The 21,146-nt window shown below is 38.2% G+C and overlaps 1 protein-coding gene across 1 annotated transcript; it reads right to left on the bottom strand.

The window, feature by feature from the left end:
* Positions 1-18,652: 18,652 nt before the first annotated feature.
* LOC138890378 (uncharacterized) lies at positions 18,653-19,078 on the bottom strand. Its single transcript, XM_070173760.1, has 2 exons — positions 19,013-19,078; positions 18,653-18,898 (listed from the first exon to the last, which is right to left on the bottom strand). Exons 1-2 carry the CDS (start codon positions 19,076-19,078, stop codon positions 18,653-18,655), a joined length of 312 nt encoding a protein of 103 aa, XP_070029861.1.
* Positions 19,079-21,146: the final 2,068 nt, after the last annotated feature.

The raw sequence follows: 21,146 nt of genomic DNA, 5'->3' as shown, positions 1-21,146 counted from the left end.
TCCATTAATCCATAGTTGTTTTATTCATTAAATTAGGGATTTGAGTTTGAAATTTGGGGGGAAATTGAGAAAAGTTCATTGGCCAAATTTTGGAGTTTTGATCGAGATTTTTGTATCTATTTGAGTAAATTTGGTATGGTTGGACTCGTAAGTGAATGGGTGTTCATATTTTGTGACTTTTACCCGATTCCGAGACGTAGGTCCGGGGAGGCTTTCTGGGGCGAATTTCCAATTTCTTGTTTTAGCTTTGATTTTGGTAGCTAGATTAGTTTCTTGTAGTTATATTCATGTTGTGTAATTGATTTGGCTAGATTTGGGCCATCCGAAGCTGGATATTCATGGAAAGAGCATTGTTACGGATTGATTTGAGCTTGGTTCGAGGTAAGTGGCTTGCCTAACCTTATGTAGGGAAACCCCTTTTAGGATTTTGGTACTGTTTGATATGTGAGCACCGTGTACGTGAGGTGACGAGTACGTACACAGACTATTTGATGTAAATCTTTTTTTTCACTAAGTCCTAACCTATTTTCTCCTTATTTAAACTACACTAGCATATGTAACTATCTTGTTTAGATTAAAAGAGCATGCCTACGTGTTTTAACTGTCTATTTGAATTCTGTGCAACATGTTTAGTAAAATTTCTTGCTTTCCTTGACTCGCACTTAGTCTAAAACTGTAGCTTCTCTTGGTGTAACTGTTATTCTTGTTGGTTGAGCTACATATTTACTTTGGGACTACTAAACGGTGTTCCGGGAGATCCCCTTGTACTGCATATTTATTTTAGGACTACGGAACGGTATTCTGGGAGATCCCCCAGCACTGCATATTAACTTTGGAACTACGGAACGGTATTTTGGGAGATCCCCCTGCACATTTACATTTGAGACTACGGAATCCAGGGAGATCCCTTGTTGTTATCATTGTGTTCGGAGCTGTTGTCTTTCATTGATTCTATTCCTGTTAGATTTCCATATTTATTTTTACTGTGATATTTCATTCTATCTTATTTTATTATATTTATACTAGTAGGGTCCCGACCTGATCTCGTCACTACTCGACCGAGGTTAGGCTTGGCACTTACTGGCTACCGTTGTGGTGTACTCATGCCCTTTCCTGCACATTTTTTGTGTGTGTAGATCCAGGTTCATCTTACCAGCCTCATCACTAGTTGCAGTCGCTGCTGCTTATTGGAGACATCAAGGTATATCTTCCCGCACCCGCAGATCCTCGGATCCCCCATCTATCCCCATATGTTCATCTCCCTTCCTTCTATAGAAATGATGTATATAACAGTTAAGACTTCTTAGTAGCTTGTGACTTGCAGGTTTTCTGGTTTTTGGGAATTGTTTCGTACATTTCTGAAGTCATAATTGTATATGCCGAGTGGCATTCAGTTGCTTATTAGTTATTGTTATTGTTAGTAGTTAATGTTCATGCTTTTGTTTCTTTTTTCCGCAAAGTGTTAGGCTTACCTAGTCGTAGAGACTAGGTGCTATTACGACAACTCAATGAGGGAGAAATTGGGTTGTGACAAAGGGTCTCTAGGATTTTTTTCCCACTGGGTTTTATGGTAATTAAGGTTTTCACGAGACACATTATCTGTTGGATAGACACTCAAGGGGTAGTGTTATAAATAGTATTTTATTTATGTTGAATGTCTATATTTTAGAGAGATTTTAGGGTTTGTTACTTGGTGCCTGAGTCACTTTTTTCCTATAAATAGAGAGGTTCTATTCCATTGTAATTGACTCCAAATCAATAAGAGTTCTCTCTCCCTAGTTTTCTCTGCAATACTCTTCTTCTTTTAATTTCATAACACTGTTCAACATTTAAGTAGAGCAAAATGAACCAGTCTAGATGGGCTAAAAATGAGTCTAACTCAACCCGCCTAATTTTGACTCAACCCTTTGTACTTTCTGAAAAGATTTAAATTACCTCTCCTCTTGAAATAACTCAGTTATAGCCCTCCTTGCTAACATTTGAACTAACTTTAAAATATTTTTTTGCTAGTCGGAGCTCCATGTTGGTTAAATGACTATTTGACGTGATGAAGAGAAGAAAAAAAGGATGACTATTAAAAGTATTTCGGTCATTGTGAAACTGGTATTCTTTATCTAACGTCATGGATTGAAAGTTATTACCATGTTATTTGGATCTTAGTAAATGATTTTTGTTTAAAAAATGAACAAACAAAACATAAAATTTTCCTTAGTATCTTTGGTGTAAAAAGAGGAACAAATATACTCCTCTTCATCACACTGGTGGCTTGCACTTCCGGGAAATGCAAACTAAAATCAAGAACCACTACTTTATCAACTACTGGCACGAACACTAAATCCGCTGATCGACTACTCAAAGAATGAAAAGAAATTACTTGTTAAACCTCCTCATGTTTGACATTGGGTATTGTTGGGATTGTGATGAATCGATTTGCCTCTAGGTGTTTAGAGTTTCTTGTGCTTATGTAATGACCCAATCGGTTATTTTGCTTTCTAGGACCCAGTTCCCCTAAATAAGACTTTTCATACTTGTTTTTACTGATTTATGGCTTGCAGAGATGGTTGGTTCGGGATATGGAAGAGTTACGGAACACTTGGTTACTCAAAGTTGGCTTAAAAGGCCAAGTTTGACTTTGGTAATATTTTGAGAAAACGACCTCGGGATCGGGATTTGACAGTTCCAACAGGTTCGTATGATGATTTCGGAAGTGAGCGTATATCAGTCAAGACTTGCACGCAAAATTTGGTGTCATTCCGAATAGTATAAGTATGTTTCGATGCATTGAAAGTAAATTGAAGAACTTGAAGTCCATAAGTTTGATTTGATTGGTTTTAAAGTGTGATTCCTAGTTTTAATGTTGTTTCGGCCATTCCGAGGGTTCGAGTGAGTTCGTTTTATCATTCCAAACTTGTTGGTATGTTCGGGCAGGGACTCGAGGGCCCTGAGCGTTAATCGGGCGAGGCTCGGGCTAAGTTGAAAATTTTGAGCAAGAGCTCAAGCTCCAGCTTCTGTCATAACCACACCTGCGGTTGGTCAGCCACAGGTGTGGGCCAAGCACCGCAGAAGTGGCCAAGGAAGGCAGCCCAAGCGCCGCAGAAACGGGACCGCAGGAGCGGGAGCCATCCGCAGGTGCGATGCCAGCCGACCTTGCCCACTTCTGCAAAAGCAGACCCTTGTCCGTAGAAGCGGGGGAATAGATGCGGCCTAGTGACCGCAGGCGCGGAAAAGCTGGAGGCAGTGCACTTCATTTAATACGAGACTTAGGCACTTTTTAACTCATTTTCACTCTATTGTTGGGCAATTTTGGAGTTTCTTGAGAGGGATTTTCATCTTGCTTTTGGAGGTAAGTAATTCCTACCATATGTGAGTTAAGCACTTAGATTCTTGGTAGATTAACATGTATAAATTGCAAAAATCATGGGTGTAGATGGAAATCCTAGGGTTTGACAAGAATTAGATTTTCACCATGAAATCGACCATGAAACTTAGTGATAATAATATATTTATGTTCCTTAGGTTATGGGTAACAACTACCTTCGAAAATTTTCGGAATCCGGGTACGTGGGCTCGGGGTAAATTTTAGGAATCTTGCCTTTGGGGTTGGCTAATCACTTTAATTGTTCTATTTGAAAAGTTTCGGATTGTTCGGCTACGGTTTGAGGGTTTGAGCGCATTCTTGAGTTTGAAGTAGGCTTGAAATGAGGCAAGTCTCTTTTCTAACCTTGTAAGAGGAAAATTTTCCCATAGGTAAACTTAATTAATATATGATTAATTATGGGAGCTATGTACACACGAAGTGACGAGAGTCCGTATGTAGCTACTATCCTTCTAATGTCTGGGTGGTTCTAGGCATATACCATGCTTTGTGGGTATCGTTATCTGATTATATTTGTTGATTTGCTTTGAATGGAACTAAGTTGGGGATTCCAAGATTTCAAAGGTTTCAAGTAAATTATTATTTTGAAAAGAATTGAGGAAAATTACGTTATATTTATATTTAACAGTATCGCAAGTATATTTCGCGAGCGGGGTGACTATTTCCACTACTCTCATGAAAGCGGGTCATTTGACTTGGCAGGTTAATAGATGCATCTATGGTTTACGACGTTCCGCCCTTGGTAGTGCACATTTTACTTTTATGTTGGATTGCGCCGAACGTCCTCAGTGGTATTTGTGTATGATAATAAAGCTGGAACTCTTTATAGTTCATATGGTGTGTTGCTTAAAAGGTCACTTGTTTTAATTGAAGAAAATGCCTTGATTTCTCAAATATATTAGAAGGATTTTCCGGTTAGTATTCTTGTTTTCGAGCTTGTTGTTATCTACATATATTATGATTTTCAAATTGAACTTCATATTATTATATTGTTAGTCCTAGTAACCGTCGGAGTCGACCCCTCGTCACTACTTCTTCGAGGATAGGTCAGATACTTACTGGGTATATATTTTTTATGTACTCATGCAACACTTCTGTACTTGATTGTACAGGCTTTGAGGTAGGTGCATCTGGCCATCATTCTGGCACGTAGACTTGACTCCTCATCTTGAGATTTCTCGGTGGGCTGCCCTTTTGAGTCGTTCTGCAGCAGCTGGAGTCTCTCTTATGTCTTTATTTTCCTGTCAATTTCTTTTCCAGGCAGTAGGATAATATGATATTTTCTTGTATATTTTACTAGATTGTCCACATACTTGTGACAACAGGTCCTGGCACACACATTAGTAGACTTATGATTTTTGGTTTACTTTTATTATTTCAATTCGTATTTATTGCTTCCCTATATTTATGGTTTTAAACTCCTAATTTTTATCAAATAAGAGAAATTTATCACGTGCTAATTATTTAAAAGAGAATACACTAGTGATTAATGTTGGCTTGTCTAACAACGGTGTTGGGCGCATCACGGCATAATATGGAATTTGGGTCGTGACAGCTTATGCCAGTGTTATTTTTGTCACGATCCAAAATTTCCTCGAAAGGTCCTGATGTCACATAACCTACTTTCTAGTCAAGCCAATACTCAATGATAAAAAATAATTTAATTACTAAGACTTTAGATATAACTACTATGTGCGTGGTGGGAGATAAGATGCTTCATCTAGAAAATCTCGAGTTGAAAATAGACATATTAATCTAAGTTAATCTCAAGTTGTATCAACTCTTGCAAAAACTGATCTTAGAATGATATAGTAGGATGGTACGCTCTTTAATTCTATGTAAAGTAACTTCTTCCAAAATAATAGCATCTAACTTGGGTTTGCATGTACTTTTGAATCCCATTATGTAACTCCTTAGACGAAGATAAATTTTCTCAACAATAGTGAGCAATGTAACAACTGTTTTGGTGCTGTGACCCATTGCCAGATGTAAATCTAAACTGCCATATAGATGCTAGCCACCAAACACCATCTACGATCGCGATTTCCCTTTTGCGAGCTCATTAAAAATCAGCACACCAGAAGACAGTTGATTCAAAACAAGGGGAAATGGTCTAAAACCACCTCGAAACACGCCCAAGGCCCTTAGGACCCTATCCAATCACACCAACTAATACCAAAACATAATATGGACCTACTTGAGGCCTCAAATCATACCAAACAACATCAAAAGCACGAATCGTACTTGTCCCACCCCCTTTTTTTCCTCCGCCGAGAGAGAGAAGTCCGGGTTTCGATATTCATGGGGGGTAGTAACTCATTTCCTTTTGGAAATTTGGGTATTTTGAAGATTTGCCACCTAACGGATTATGGTGCGTTAGGGAACCTAGAGCGATTAGCTCTTAGACCAGTTTGCATTACCAGAGATTTAGGGTAAGGGCTCGAAATAACCCTGAGGGGAAGGTGTTAGGTACCCCTCTTGGTCCATAATGGTAGGTCCCGAGCCGAACATATACTTATGAATTTGTCCTTTTAAATAAATAATTTAAATACATACTTGCAAATGAAGGCATGTTTTGGACATCATATGACTCAAGTAATGAGACAAAATGAAAAGACTTTCAACATATTGCACATATATAGAGAAGAAGTAATGTTTAAACATCGAGAATTGGGAAAGAGGGGTCCTAGGCTGGTTGGCCTACAGGATCACACCACACAATGCCTGGTAAACACTTCTCAATGAGGGGATACACGTGACATTAGCGCGTAGTCATCATATTCTTACTATCCAATTCCATCCCCTGGTCATAGCCTAAAGCGTTCTAGTGACCTTGAAAAATGTCCTATGCGTGCACTACACGTCCCTTCCTTGTGGCCCTGGAGGTATTTAGGACCTCTAATTAGGGTAGTTCTAGAACTTCCTAAGGTTTTAAAGGATAAAAGTCTACGCATCAATCAAGAACAATTAGGATTGCATTTAAAGAGAACAAATTACAGGCTCACAGTCACCTCCACAAATATAACTAGTAAATGCACGTCTTCAAACAACAATCAGGTATTTAAGAGAATATCCTAGAACATAATATATAGGTGAGCAGGGATTATACAGTATTGAATTAGGAAAAAGTGGCAAAGTCCTATTAGTTTGCCTACTGATTTTAGACCTGTTAAATCTGAGCAGTCTCAAATAACAAAGCACAGTTTTATAGTTGCAGAATTTTAATCGCCTTATAGGCTTGCCTAAGCGCATAACAGTGACATCCTAAAGGTATGATATCTATTAGGAATGTAGTAAAACATTGATCAATTTTAAACGGAAAACATGAGATCCTATAGACATGCTTTCTAGCGGTACTAATTTAAGGCATTACTTAAAAACTCGTTTAAAGAAATGGATAGTTAATTAAACCAATTCAAACATGAATTGACCGATTTGTTTAACTAAACTAATTTCAAGTTCTATAGGCATGATTTCTATTAGAGCTGATTTTAATCCATATAGGCATGTTATCTAGTTATTAAAGCTGACTCTTGAACTTATAAGCATGAAATCTAAGAAGACGAATGTGAATATATGCTATAACGAAAACTAAACTTCAATTAATTTATCTCCATAGGCATGATATCTAAATATAAAGATGATTTTAACCTTATAGGCATGATATCTATTATTAAAACCATTTAGATACTATAGGCATGATTTCTAATATTGTGGAAGTACAACAAACATAGTAAACACATTTGAATTAACACAACCCTATAGGCATGATATCTACCCAAGCTACCCAACATATATATAACTACCCATCCTTTGTTCACTAATCACCCCTGTCACACCTCCTTTTTGCGCGCCCCGCCCCGAAGGGTAGAAAATGCGCGAGGGAGTTTTTCCAATTTAAGTGACAATATTTGAAATGGGATTATTTATTTAATTCAGAGTCGCCACTTGGGAAAGGTTTGGCTTTTGGTGTCCCAAGTCACCGGTTTATCTTGAATCCCAAATCGAGGAAATTTTCGACTTTTCCAAATGAAGTCTGCGAACCAGAAATTCTAAGTAAGGAATTCTGTTGACCCGAGGGAAGGTGTTAGGCACCCTCGAATCCCGTGGTTCTAGCACGGTCGCTTAAATTGTTATAATGGCTAAATATCTGATTTAAATACATGTTATGACTTACGTGCTTTTATTAAGTTTAAACCGCTTTTATTATTATCATTTATTTTTATAGAATTGCAACGTCGTGAGAATGCATCTCAAAACACGTCACAATCAATGCACCCGTGATCGTCAACACATTTTGACTCCGTTGAGATTTGGATTTGGGTCACATCAATGTGCACCCGTGTTTAAGAAGGTTAAATTATTAAAGGTGCGCCTAAAGCAACTAGCGTATTGTTATTTTGGGAAGGCCGTAAAATTCGCTAAACGGCCTGTCCCGAATTCTAAGTATTTTAATATATACATTTAGAGGGCCCCGCAGCTTGTGCATTTTTGTTTGTCGAGGCTCGTCTCATTTTTATTTAAAAGGATAAACCTACAGTGACTATATTTTCCTATTAAGTTCGTCTCTAAAATAAAAGAAAATCTCTTAATTAATTACATGCTAACTTCGGATTCTTATTTGATTATCTGATTAGTTGTTTATGAGGCGTGAATTGTTTTGTGCCTTATTTCATGGATGAACATGCTGTTAAATCGCTAGAGGAGATTAATATACAAGATTAATAAAACTGCTAAAGCCTATGTTAAATGTTCTTCAAACCCGAATTTGAAACTCACTTATTTAAACCAGATCAATAGAATTAACTATCGGAAACTGCTACTAATAGGGTTTGAACATGGTCATGTGAACTGCCTAACGAGATCCGATAAAGTTAGAACTCGAAAGATTAAAACTACATTATATTTGGCAAGGTTAAGGCATTCTGCTCTATGCATACAAAATATAGCCGAAAGGTTAAAACATTCTGCTCTATACATACCAAATATGGCCTAAAGGAAGTCTACTTATCTGTGTGCCAAACACTCATGCATTCCTTATCATACAACCAACTAAATAACTAAAATCACAATTTTAAAACAAACTAAGCTTCAATTAAGTACAGGCCACCTAATGTGTTTCTTTATTGAGTTACAAACTAAACAAGTTACACAAATCTAACAACATTCATAAAACTGTAACCGCAGCAACGAATGATTAAACTCCCGCATATCTTTATTTCATGCTTTCATTGTTACATCAGATGCGAATTTATAGTATGTACCTGGATGTTGGATACAACAGAAGAAGCAGGGAGGTCAGTAGAGCACTAGAAGCAATACCAAACAGCAGCAGTAACGGCAGGTAACAAACAGAACAAATCCTAGTGCAAGATGCAGCTAGAGCCGATGGAAAAATGGCAGAATGACAGCAATAACCAGTAGTATAGAATCAGAATTCAGGAAGAACAAATCCAGAAGTGAACTAATGCTACAAACAAACAGTAACTTCAGTCAGGTCTCAGAAGAAATCAGTGTGGAGCAAACAAGTCCAGACCAGTGAAAGTCAAGACAACAATGGAAATGCAGTTCCTATTTTCTGTGTTATGCCTCTCTCAATGTGTATCTGTATATGCCTCTCTATGTCTCTCTTCTTTTCGAAATTCAGTTCCCCCCAATCTGTATCCTTACTTCTCTTATCTCTTTATGTATTTCTTTTGACAAGTCCAGAAAAATTCAGTCTCATCTTGTCTCCTTTTTTTTCCGTCCCTCTAATGGAAATTTGCTTCTCTTATAAGCCCAGCCTCAGCCCTTTACAGCCTCTAGACAAATCAGAACCCCTCCCATGTGGTCTGTGGTTTTTCCACTCAACTATTTAAAATAAGACCCCTACCATGATATTCCCTGACAGACATATCTCTGAATGGGCTTATTATTTCTAAATTAAAACAGGGTATGGGCAGCAGGGGTGTGTTCTGACAGCACCTGTTGACAAGCTTATTTTAATCCTAAAGGCCCTAAATGCATATGCTGTGCACAAATGCACATGACAATAATTCAGATTGCAACTAAACAAACCAAATCCTGTTATATTTCTGATTCAAATCAACAACTATAAGTAGCTAAACTCAATCCCTAATTGATTCAGACAATGCTTAACAGAAGCAGATCAATTTGTTATTGTTCAAACAGCTGAAACTAATCGACGACATATGTCGACTCGACTATACTAATCATAACATGTATAATCGAAAACCATGATCAGAAATCTAACAGTACTAACAAAGGGGTTCAGATTACAATGTCAAAACAGAGATTAACTTGGGGAATGACTACTCAAACAATTTCAATTCAATCGATTAGGCAGTTTACATACACACACATTATCGGTGAATGAGGAAACATTTGACCAAATACAGAGGTCCAGGCAAGGTGAGCAAAAAACAATTGGTAAAATTCAAAACACAAATTAAAAAAAAACGTTTGGTCATACGAACAGAACTTTAACAAACACACGAAATGAAATAAAGAAAAGCAAACAAACTTACCTTAAAATCATTGAAAGAAAAAATCAGAAAAATCAGCTCGTGTTTGAACGGACCCTTCTTAGGGTTGAACGGACTTTAATCGAAGTGTTCTCAGCTGAGAACACTTCGATTAAGGTCCATTAGACCCTAATCACTTTAGCTCAAACGGACACAGGCCAGGCTTGGGGTTTCTAGGGTTCACAGATGGTAGATTGGGGATTTGGGTTTCCATGGTTAGATTCGGACCAAACCAAGCATGGTTTGGTCACGAGGGAGGTCCGGGGACTGTCTGGTACGAATCTAGGGCAGATCGGTGTAGATCGAGTTTTGACTCGAATCTTCAAATGAAGATTCGAGAAGGTGGGATGGGATTCGAGCTAAGCGGTTAACAGATCCATGTTCAGGGCGGTGAGGTGGTCCTACGGTGTTAAGGTGGGAGTCACCGGCGTCCAGGCCACCGGGATTAATGGTGAAGGAAAAGGGGGCGTCCAAGGTTTCGTGGGGAAAGGGGATGAGGACGAAGGCGGGGGTCTTGGATAGGGGGGCAGGGTATGGTAGGAAAGTTTATATATGGAATGGGTGGATTGATCTCAGCCGTTGGATGAGGCGAGATGAAAGGCCAGGATCTTTCAACTGATGGGGAAACGGTGTCGTTTCAAATGCCAAGGGTTGGGGTCGGTCCGGGGTTGAACGGGTCGGGTTTGTTCGTGGGTATGGGGAATGTGCTCTTGGCCGTTGATCAATCTGATATCAACGGCCCAGATCAGACCAGATCAATACGGCATCGTTTGGACGCCCCCTGAGGTCAGCTGGTCTAGACCGGGTAAACATGGGGTTTTGGGTTGGGTTGTTTGGGCCTGTTTGTTTAAAAATTGGACTGGCCCAAGTCCGAAAACTCTTTCTTCTTCTTTTTTTTCTTTTTAATTTCTTAAATTAATTTTCCAAATAATATCATATAAAACAATAAACAACAATTTACATACAATTAACATTTAATTACACTAACATCACTTAATGACAAAAATAGAATGAAAGATGCACACACATTTTTTTTTTGAATAAAATAAACACGGACAAGATCACAGATAACTAACAAATATGCCACATAAAATCCAAAACTTGTACAGCAGGACCATTAGTTATTATTTTATTTCTTTTGGAGTGATTGTCGCGTAAAACAAAAATCACGTGCTCACAACCCCAATGTTGTTTACAATAATTATTACAGACCAATGAATAAAATACATAAATAAATAATAGTTAGTCTATAGGGAGCCTGTAGTAGGCCCAAACGACTTCCAAGCCTCCAATAGCCTCAAATGCCAACGTTCCATAGAAAATATCATGTTTAGGTGTGTCAGAGTTCTCTAAGGACCTCAAGGATCCCAAGCAGTGCTCACACCTAGACCTATTCTCAAACAATAACTGATTTAGGTGCAGTATGGAAAGGCTAGCTCTGACATGCCAGAGTTCCGAGAGACCTCAAAGGGTCTCAAGGTAGTACACATATCAGAGGGGCTGAAACTAGTATTCTAAGAGTGATGTGAGAGTGCATAATGACTTTGAAAGAGTTTTGTAAACGGAGAAAGAAGGTCTTAGTAATTGAAAGAATTTTATGAAAATAAGAACATAGCTAGAGTGGGAATAGTTTGAGAAAACATGAAGAACATTTTAAAACAAACAGAAAGCAAGTCAGAGAACACACAGTTTCAGAAAAGACCTCACACAAGGGAAAGAGGTAGGGGGAACACCTAGAATGCACCTTAGTGATGGCAATCAAATACACAAATTGTAGTTGCAAAGTTAAGTTGAGAACACATAGGTTTAAGACACAAGTAAGATCTCATTAGTGAAATAGAACAAACTGGACTAGACAAACACTCATCGAAAATTTAAGTTTTTAGAAATACTAATCATATATAGAACAAGCAGGATTCGGTCATGCTGGGTGAAATCATAAGCATAAAATGTAACTTGGGACATGCTAGTGAACCAATTATTTAAAGTAGGATTGGCATGCCAAACAATATAATAGCTATAAGCTTACACATGCTTTGTGATATAGTAATCTAGGCATGCTGATTGCATATTAAGTAGAATAGCACATAGAACTGGAAGTCATAAATTGATGAACTGTAGCAACAAAGGAATCACATAGTGTGGCATGTGAATTGAATCAGAACATACCAGTTAAGGAGAGTATACAGAATACATAGTAGAGATCAGTAGCCAGCCGTGGCTTACAGCCGGCTGGACTAATAAGAATTGCAAGGAACATGAGAGAGTAGAGAGCTTTTGAGAGTATAATAGTGTAGATGAACTAGTGTTCGTTGTTTTGAAATTAAAATAAGAAGGGGTTTATATAGTAATCAAAAGCTTAACAAATAAGGTAAAAGATCAATTAAGTAGCAAATCAGGGAAGTCACATGTAAATCAGCAAGTTTTTTCCTTAATCAAGGGACAATTTAAATCAACGGTAAAAAGATGCTAAGTATTTAAGGAAAAGAATCAAGTAAGGTTTAGTACAGAGTAGGTAATTAGAAGTAAATGAACAGATGTTTTAATTAAGGAAACAAATCAGTAAGAATCAGCAAAATACAAACAATGCAAAGGAAAATTAATTAAGGCAAGCAATTCAATCGAATCAAATAGAGAGGTAAGAATCGAAAATTTAAGAGAAAGTATTCAAATCAAACCAAGAAATGAGGAATTCAGAATAATCAAGGAGAAAGTCATGAAAGAGTCAGCATGATTCACATACAAAATAAGGTAGTACATGAATAGTCAGGACTCCACATAACTTATTCAAGGAGAATGTTACAGGTCCTAACATGCATAGTCAGGACGAACACAAGCACATAGAATCAGTGAAAGGTCAAACTAATAAGTTCAGTAGAAGCATATTAGAGCAAGAAAGGAACGAGAAATCACAAGAACCCAAAGTAAGAACCAGTCGATATACTAGTACTCAGAAACTAGACGAAGAACATCAAAAGAATTAGGCCTTTTAGTACAAACGGGCTAAGGTTGTAGCAGACTTACAAAATCAGTCAAAATATATGAGAAGCAGAAGATTAAACACAAAAAGTCATCAAACAATTGGTAAAAAGAAATTTCAAAAACCCTAGTTTAGGAAAAAATGAAAATCGCTTGAAAATCGTACAACTCTTGTAAAAAATCTTAAGGTTATTGTAAAACTCACATGAAACAAACCCAAATCATCTTAGATCTGTACAGATCTAAGAGGTTTTAGAAAAGAAATTAGGGTTTGGAAGAGAACCATACAGAGGTAAAGAAACCTGCTTAGAAAACCATAGATAGTAGTCAATATAGGACGATCTTACCCGGAATCAAACTGGAATGGCGTGACACAGGCGAGAGAGGAACCATACATGCAAGCCAAATAGCCCTAGTCCGTTGAGGGCCCTGGAAATGGCAAGATTAACGTGAGGGAGGCCATTGGAGGCCTGAGAGGTGGTGAGAAATCATCGGAGATTGCCATGGACGAGGGTCAATGAGATTATTAGGGTTTGGTTTTGAGAGCGTTTGAGAGCAAAGAGGGGTTTTAGGGAAGCGAGTAGTATGAAATGATAGGGTTTGGGGGGTCTTTTGGGTTTATTTTAGGAATGCTCGTTTGTGGCCGTTGATCTTTATGATCAATAACCGAGATTAAAAGGTTTTGGGGGTCAGATAGGGTAGCTGGGGTTCAGGCTGGGTAATTTAATCGAAATTGGGCTGGTAATTGGGAAAGGTTGGGGCTGAAATGGAAAACAAAAATAGGCATGATTTTAAATAGCCACTTTTAATAGTTATATAATTTATAAAGAATAATAAATGATTTCCAAAAATATTTACGGGTACTAAAATGATTTAAAATAGTTTTTTAACATTTTTAAAATATAAAAGATCATTTTATGCATCAATAATGTAATTATGTATTAGTAGGGCTATTATTGCAAAGATATGCAATCTAGCCTAAACAATGCACTAAAATATTTAAACAATATTTTAGAATAAATAAAGAATTTAGATGACTAAATCACCACTAAAATAATTTGAAGGATAATTATTGGAAACTTTACAAATAAAAAGCGAAGAAATAAATCAATTTGGAGCTTTTAAAAATTATAGAAAAATTATAAAAATGCTTATGCATGCTTATAACTGCATATGTGCTATTTTAAAAGTATATATATATATATATATAATATGTTAAAACATATGAGGAAACATTGGGTAACAACAGCTGCCCCTCTTTTCCCGGGAAGGAAGAAAGAGTTTTCGGGTAAAGAAATGATGGCCAATTTTGATCGGACGAGATGCTTTGAAAGACAGAGGCCAGACTCTGGCCTTGAGTTGCCTACATATCCCTAGTTTTATAGGAATTAGGCATGTATAGTTCTGGATTCATTAGCGGAATATACTGATGAAGTCATTGCATGAACGAACACGGGATGCAAAAGTGGGTAAGGTGAGCAGTTAAGGTTTGAGAAAGTTGAAGGAACTGGAGCGAGGTCGCTCCTTCTAGGATAGCAGTTACTTGGTGGTCACTTGCATATGAAAAGATGCTGCCGACATGTATTTGCGCGAAAATTTAAACATGATGCAGATTCTCTTTGGACCATGAAGGTTGTCTTTTGGACAGTTAAAGATGACATCCTTGGACCATGATGTCCTGGGCCATGAATTTTTTAGTGAGGGATTCGCAGGCCAAGAAATGTTGTTTTCGGGCCATGCAGATGGTGCCTCCGAAGTATGACGCCTTTGAATAATGATATGCAAATTTGAGGGACCCTCAGTCCATGGCATGGTGTCTTCCGACTATGAGGATGATGCCTTTTAGACTATGACGCACTTGGATAGATTGGTGATATTTCAACCTATGAGATGCAATATTATAATGTTAACAAGACAAGGCTTGGTCTTGTGAAGTGGAGGGCAGAGCTTAGCCCGATTGAAAAGCAAATAGATAGTACTAGAAATAGAGAACTATTTGTGAAAATAGGAACAATGCTTAGTCCCATGCAGATAGGGAGGCAAGGGTTAGCCTCATGCAGGTATGGAGGCAGAGATTAGCCTCATGCAAATATGGAGGCAGGATTGGCCTCATGCAGATATGGAGGCAAGGATTAGCCTCATGCAGGTGCGGAGGCAAGTATTAGCCTCATGCAAATATGGAGACAAGGATTAGCCTCATGAAGATATGGAGGCAGGGACTAGCCTCATGCAGGTGTGGAGGCAAGGATTAGCCTCATGCAAATATGGAGGCAATGATTAGCCTCATGCATAAATGGAGGCAGGGATTAGCTTCATGCAAATATGGAGGCAATGATTAGCCTCAAGAAGAGAACAAGTAGCAAAGAGTGGTATATGTCATAGCTGGAGATATATTCGGTGTCTTATGTCCTGATTGATAGCGAATTACGTGTATATATTTGCGGATGCTATTGCTACGTCAGATGTGCCTGCGTTCAAAGAAAAATTGTAAGTTTTGTGAGAGGAGGTTGGTTCGTGCTTCTGTCTGCTGGCCTTGCTTTGTTCCGTTCTGAAGGCCTTTTCGAGTTCCCCTAGGTAACACCTGACTGTTATGGAAATAAAGTTTTCGAAAAATATGCAATTATCGATAAAAATAGAGTCGTTTAGAAAAATATCGATATATCAAGTAATTTTAGATGAACTAGTGACTGTAACACATTTTAGAGACACTGCAGCAATTCTACCCCAGTTTGGTAGATGATCTTTTGACCGTTTGTGGGTAATAGGCCTTGCTGAACCTCCTTCTAAAAATTCTGCCCCAATTTATTAACCAATTTCTGACCGTCTGACATATATTGGCGCTGGCTGGACTTGCTCCGGAATTTTGAGGGTCCTTCTCAAAATTCTGCCTCAGTTTCTAATCTAGGGGGGGTAGAAATTTTATTATGATATGACCGAACCCATAAGGGTGCTTACGTATCCCGTCTTAAATGGGAATCAGGTCAAGCATAGTTTAATTACATCAGATGAGGAAATATAAATTGTCTAAGCATATTATCTCTTAACTGCATCTAAATTGATTGGTTTTGGCCAAATTTCTCAGTCCATTTCTCCAAGTATGAGTGCTCCTCCTATTTAAGGCTGTATAGTGGGTCGGGCCCAGCCTAGGACCGCCCCGGGACCGCTAGCAAACGGGCCAAACGGGCTGGTCCCTAACGGTCCTAAAAGCCCGTTGTGGGTTGGTCCTCCCAAAGTAGACCACGAGCCCGGGACCGTTTAGCCTGGGACTGGCAGGCGGGCCTGGGCAGGTTCAAATGGGCCTAACGGGCCAAACGGGCCCAACAACTATTTTTCAAAAATTTTTTTTTAAGAAAAGCCGAACGGTTAGAAGTTCAAAAACTAGTCCTTGGCCTGCCATTTTAGTCGTTTGGCTTTTTAAAAAATAGCCATTTGGCCCCCAAACTTCTAATAATTACACTTTTTTTCCTATTCTCAACTATAAATACCCCCTCATTCTTTCATTTTTACTCACAAAATCATCAATCTCTCTCATTTCTCAAACTCAAATTAAAGTATTCAAGTCTTCAAGTCTTCACTCATCTCTCATTTCTCAAACTCAAATTCTTAATTCATGTTAAATCATGCCCGATAATTCTAGATTGCACCCATTTGTTTTAGAATACTTTAATGTGGTAGAAGAAAATGAAGAAGTTTACATAATAAAGTGCAAGAATAATGGTCGAGTCTACACTCGTCGTCCAAAGGAGGGCACAACCTGTTTAAAGAGGCATATAAAGAGTTGCCTTGCGCGTTCTCCAGACATTCTTATTTAAGATTTTTAGTTGATTTGAGACAATTTGTGTTATTTTAAAATTATTAGACATATTATGCTTAATGTTTTAGTTTGTTAGATTAATTTCAAGTATTATGTTGAAGGCATTGAACTTTAATTTGAAGTATTAAATGTAAACTTTAATTTGCAGCTTTGATACCGAGTTCATATATATATATATATATATATATATATATATATATATATATATATATGTATACATATACACACACGTCTTAATATAGCTAATGTATACAATGTTATATAAGGCAATATACTATATACGACAATTTCTTGTAAATTATCTAAATTATATAGTATAGATATATAAATAATATATGTATATGTATATATATATATATATATATATATATATATATATATATATATATATATATATATATATATAGTAATTTCGGAAATGATTTTAAAAAAATAAAAAATAATAACAATAACAATAATAATAACAATAATAATAACAACAACAATAATAATAATAATAACAATAATAATAATAATAATAATAATAATAATAATAAAATTAATAATATTGCCATGTATATATAGAGTATTTATTATATATAGTATGTATATATATATATATATATATACATATAAGCAATTAATATATATATATATATATATATATATATAATTTACAAGAAATTGCTTTAGATAAAAAAAATTCAAAAAAAAATAGCCCGGAACACTTAGGCCTGTTTAGCCCGTGGACCCGACCCATTTAGCCTGGGACCATGTGGGCTTAGGCCCGTAGTGGGCCAGTTCCACCCTCCAGGACCGCTAAGCCCGGGACCGCCAGAGACCGGCCCGCCAGAGCCCGGGACCGTTTGGCCCGACTCGTTTAGCCCATTTAGGCCCGGGCCAAGCCCACAATACAGCCTTACTCTTGTTAACACCCTGTGAACCATGTAAGGACCTTGCCAGTTGGGAGAGAATTTCCCTTTGGCTTCATCTTGGTGTGGGAAGATCTTCTTTAGCACTAACTGTCCTGGTGCAAATTGCCTTGGTTTGACCTTTTTATTGAAAGCTGTGGACATTCTGTTTTGATAAAGTTGACTGTGACACACTACGTTCATCCTCTTTCCATCGATAAGGGCCAATTGTTTATAGCGACTCCTTATCCATTTTGCATCGCTGAGTTAAGCTTCATGTATGATTCTTAGAGAAGGAATCTCTACCTCGGCTGGGATGACAGCCTCGGTACCATAAACCAACATATAGGGAGTTGTCCCGATTGATGTGCGAACCGTAGTGCGGTAACCCAATAAAGCAAAAGGTAGCTTATCGTGCCATTGTTTGTGGTTCTCTACCATCTTCCTTAGTATCTTCTTGATTTTTTGTTGGCGGCTTCTACGGCTCCATTCATCTGAGGTCTATAGGCTTTGCAATTCTTGTGCTTGATTTTGAAAGTCTCACACATGGCTTTAATCAAATCACTGTTGAGATTGGCGTCATTATCAGTAAAGTGGACTCGGGAACTACGAATCGGCAAACAATATGATCTTTGACAAAAACTACGACGACTTTCTTGGTTACAGCTTTGTAAAATGTAGCCTCTACCCATTTTGTGAAGTAATCAATGGCTACCAGAATAAACTTGTGTCCGTTTGAAGCAGTGGGCTCAATCGGACAAAGAATATCCATTCCCCAGGCGGCGAATGGCAAAGGTGAGCTTGTTACATTGAGCTCATTTGGCGGCACTTTCATCATATCGGCATGCACCTGGCATTGAAAGCATTTGCGGACATACTGGATGCAGTCTGTCTCCATGGTCATCTAAAAATAGCCGGCCCTGAGTATCTTCTTAGCCAAGACAAAACCATTCATGTGCGGGCCATAGGTTCCGGCATGCACATCCTCAAGCAGTTTAGAAGCTTTTTTTGCATCGACGCATCTTAGCAATCCTAAATCGGGAGTTCTTCTATACAGATTTCCTCCACTCTAGAAGAAGTGATTGGACAATCTCCGGTTTGTGCATTTCTGAGTGTGATTTGCATGCTCCCGATATTCTCCCCTTGACAAATACTCCTTGATGTCATGGAACCAAGGCTTTTCATCTGTTTCTTCTTCAACATGAGCACAATATTCCGGCCGATTATGGATCTTCACCGTAATGGGATCAATATAATTCTTATCTGTATATTGTATCATAGATGATAAGGTGGCCAAGGCATCAACAAACTCATTCTGAATTTTTGGCACATGTCAGAATTCTATCTTCGTAAACCTCTTTCTAAATTCCTGCACATGGTACAGATATGGCAATATCTTGGAATTCTTGGTGGCCCACTCTCCTTGTACCTGGCGCACTAGAAAATCTGAATCACCGATCACCAGTAGCTCCTTAATGTTCATGTCGATTGCCATGTTAAGCCCTAGTATGCAGGCTTCGTACTCTGCCATGTTGTTGAAGTAGGGAAATCTGAGTTTAGTAGATACCAGTTAATGTTGACCCATTATTGACACCAAAACTGCTCCAATACCTACTCCTCTGAAATTTGCAGCTTCATCAAAGAACATCCTCCAACCGTCGTATGCTTCGTAATGTCTTATCCTACGAATGATACTTCTTCATCAGGAAAATACATTTTCAAGGGTTCGTATTCTCCTCCCACCAGATTTTTAGCAAGATGATCTGCCAATGCTTGTCCTTTGATCTCCTTTTGAGTTACATAGACGATGTCGAACTCACTCAATAGTATTTGCCACTTGGCTAACTTCCCAATCGGCATAGGCTTCTGGAATATGTACTTTAAAGGGTCCATCCTGGATAAAAAGTATGTAGTGTAGACACAAAAGTAATGCCTCAATTTTTGAGCTATCCATGTCAAAGCACAACAAGTGCGCTACAGTAGAGAGTACCGGGCTGAACTTCTTACTCAAGTAATATATGGCTTGCTCCTTTCTTCCTGTCTCGTTATGTTGTCCCAGAACACATCCGAAGGCTCATCCAACAGATAGATAAAGTAGCAAAGTTCGTCCTGGTTCTGGCGGGACTAGAACTGGTGGTGTGGACAGGTACTCCTTGATTTTGTCGAAGGCCCTCTGACAATCCTCTGTTCGGCTTGTCTCGACATCTTTTCTTAGCATCTTGAAGATGGGTTCACATATGACTGTGTACTGTGCTATGTATTGACTGATATAGTTGAGACGTCCTAGGAAGCTCATCACATCCTTTTTGCTCCTAGGTGGTGGTAACTCCTGAATGGCCTTGACTTTGGACGGATCTAGCTCAATCCCCCGGCGATTGACAATGAATCCTAGTAGCTTTCCTGTGGGAACCCCAAATGCACATTTTGCGGGGTTCAGTTTCAAGTTGAACCTCTTTAACCTGTCAAAGAACTTTCTTAAGTCCACTATGTGGTCTGCAGCTCTCTTGGATTTGATAATTACGTCGTCCACATACACCTCTATCTCTTTGTGTATCATATCATGAAATATGGTTTTCATGGCTCTCATATAGGTAGCCCCAGCATTCTTTAGACCAAATGGCATCATCTTATAGCAGTATACCCCTAAGGTGTGATAAAAGCTGTTTTCTCTGCATCTTCTTCATCCATCCAGATCTGGTGATAACCCGCCTAGCAATCTACAAAGGATTGGAGTTCATGCTTGGCGCAATTATCGATCAGGATGTGTATGTTTGGTAGTGGGAAGTCATCCTTGGGACTTGCTTTGTTTAAATCCTGATAGTCAACAGATACCTTGACTTTCCCATCCTTCTTTGGAACTGGCACAATATTAGCTAACCAGGTTGGGTACTCAACCACCTTGAGAACTTTGGCTTTGATCTGCTTGGTAACTTCCTCCTTGATTGTCAGGCTCATGTTTGGTTTGAATTTTCTGAGTTTTTGCTTCACTTGAGGACACATAGGATTAGTAGGCAACTTGTGAGCCACTATGGACGTGCTCAAACCGGTCATGTCATCATATGACCATGCCAAAATATCCTCATATTCTTTTAGAAAATGGATTTACTTGTCCTTCTCTGTTGGTGACAAGTGAATGTTGATGTGAGTTTCCTTGATGGTATCGGTGTCCCCTAAATTTACTACTTTGGTTTCGTCCAGATTGGACTTAGGCTTATTCTCAAAGTTTTCAACTTACCTGACAACTTCCTCGGGTATCTCATCCTCTTCGTCTGAATCACTATCATTATGTTGCGTTGCCTTATTACATGTCACAGTCACCGGTTCATTAGAAAAAGTAATAATAACGCTATAGAAAGAAAAAGTGTAGAAAATAGTAATGAATAATAAAGAGCAAATGCATTTGATTAAAATTAAATAACATCCAAACAAGTGCGGCTCGATGAATCGAACATTTATTTTGAAACAAGTCTTTAAATCAAAATTACTGAAAATCTTAAATGCTTATAATGGTTATAGAAATAAAATTCTGCTAAGCTACCCAGGGACTCAGCGGGCCCGGGATG

Source organism: Nicotiana sylvestris, chromosome 4, assembly GCF_000393655.2.
Source record: "Nicotiana sylvestris chromosome 4, ASM39365v2, whole genome shotgun sequence".
NCBI classification, from domain to species: domain Eukaryota; kingdom Viridiplantae; phylum Streptophyta; class Magnoliopsida; order Solanales; family Solanaceae; genus Nicotiana; species Nicotiana sylvestris.
This window is presented reverse-complemented; position numbering and strand designations above follow the sequence as displayed.

What these genes read in the sequence shown, in the direction of transcription:
- LOC138890378 (XM_070173760.1), bottom strand. Translation starts at nt 19,078, where the DNA reads ATGGCAATCGACATGAACATTAAGGAGCTACTGGTGATCGGTGATTCA. An exon ending in CAGATTTTCTAGTGCGCCAG is followed by an intron (nt 18,899 to 19,012) that starts GTACAAGGAGAG and finishes CCAAAAATTCAG; the next exon opens with AATGAGTTTGTTGATGCCTT.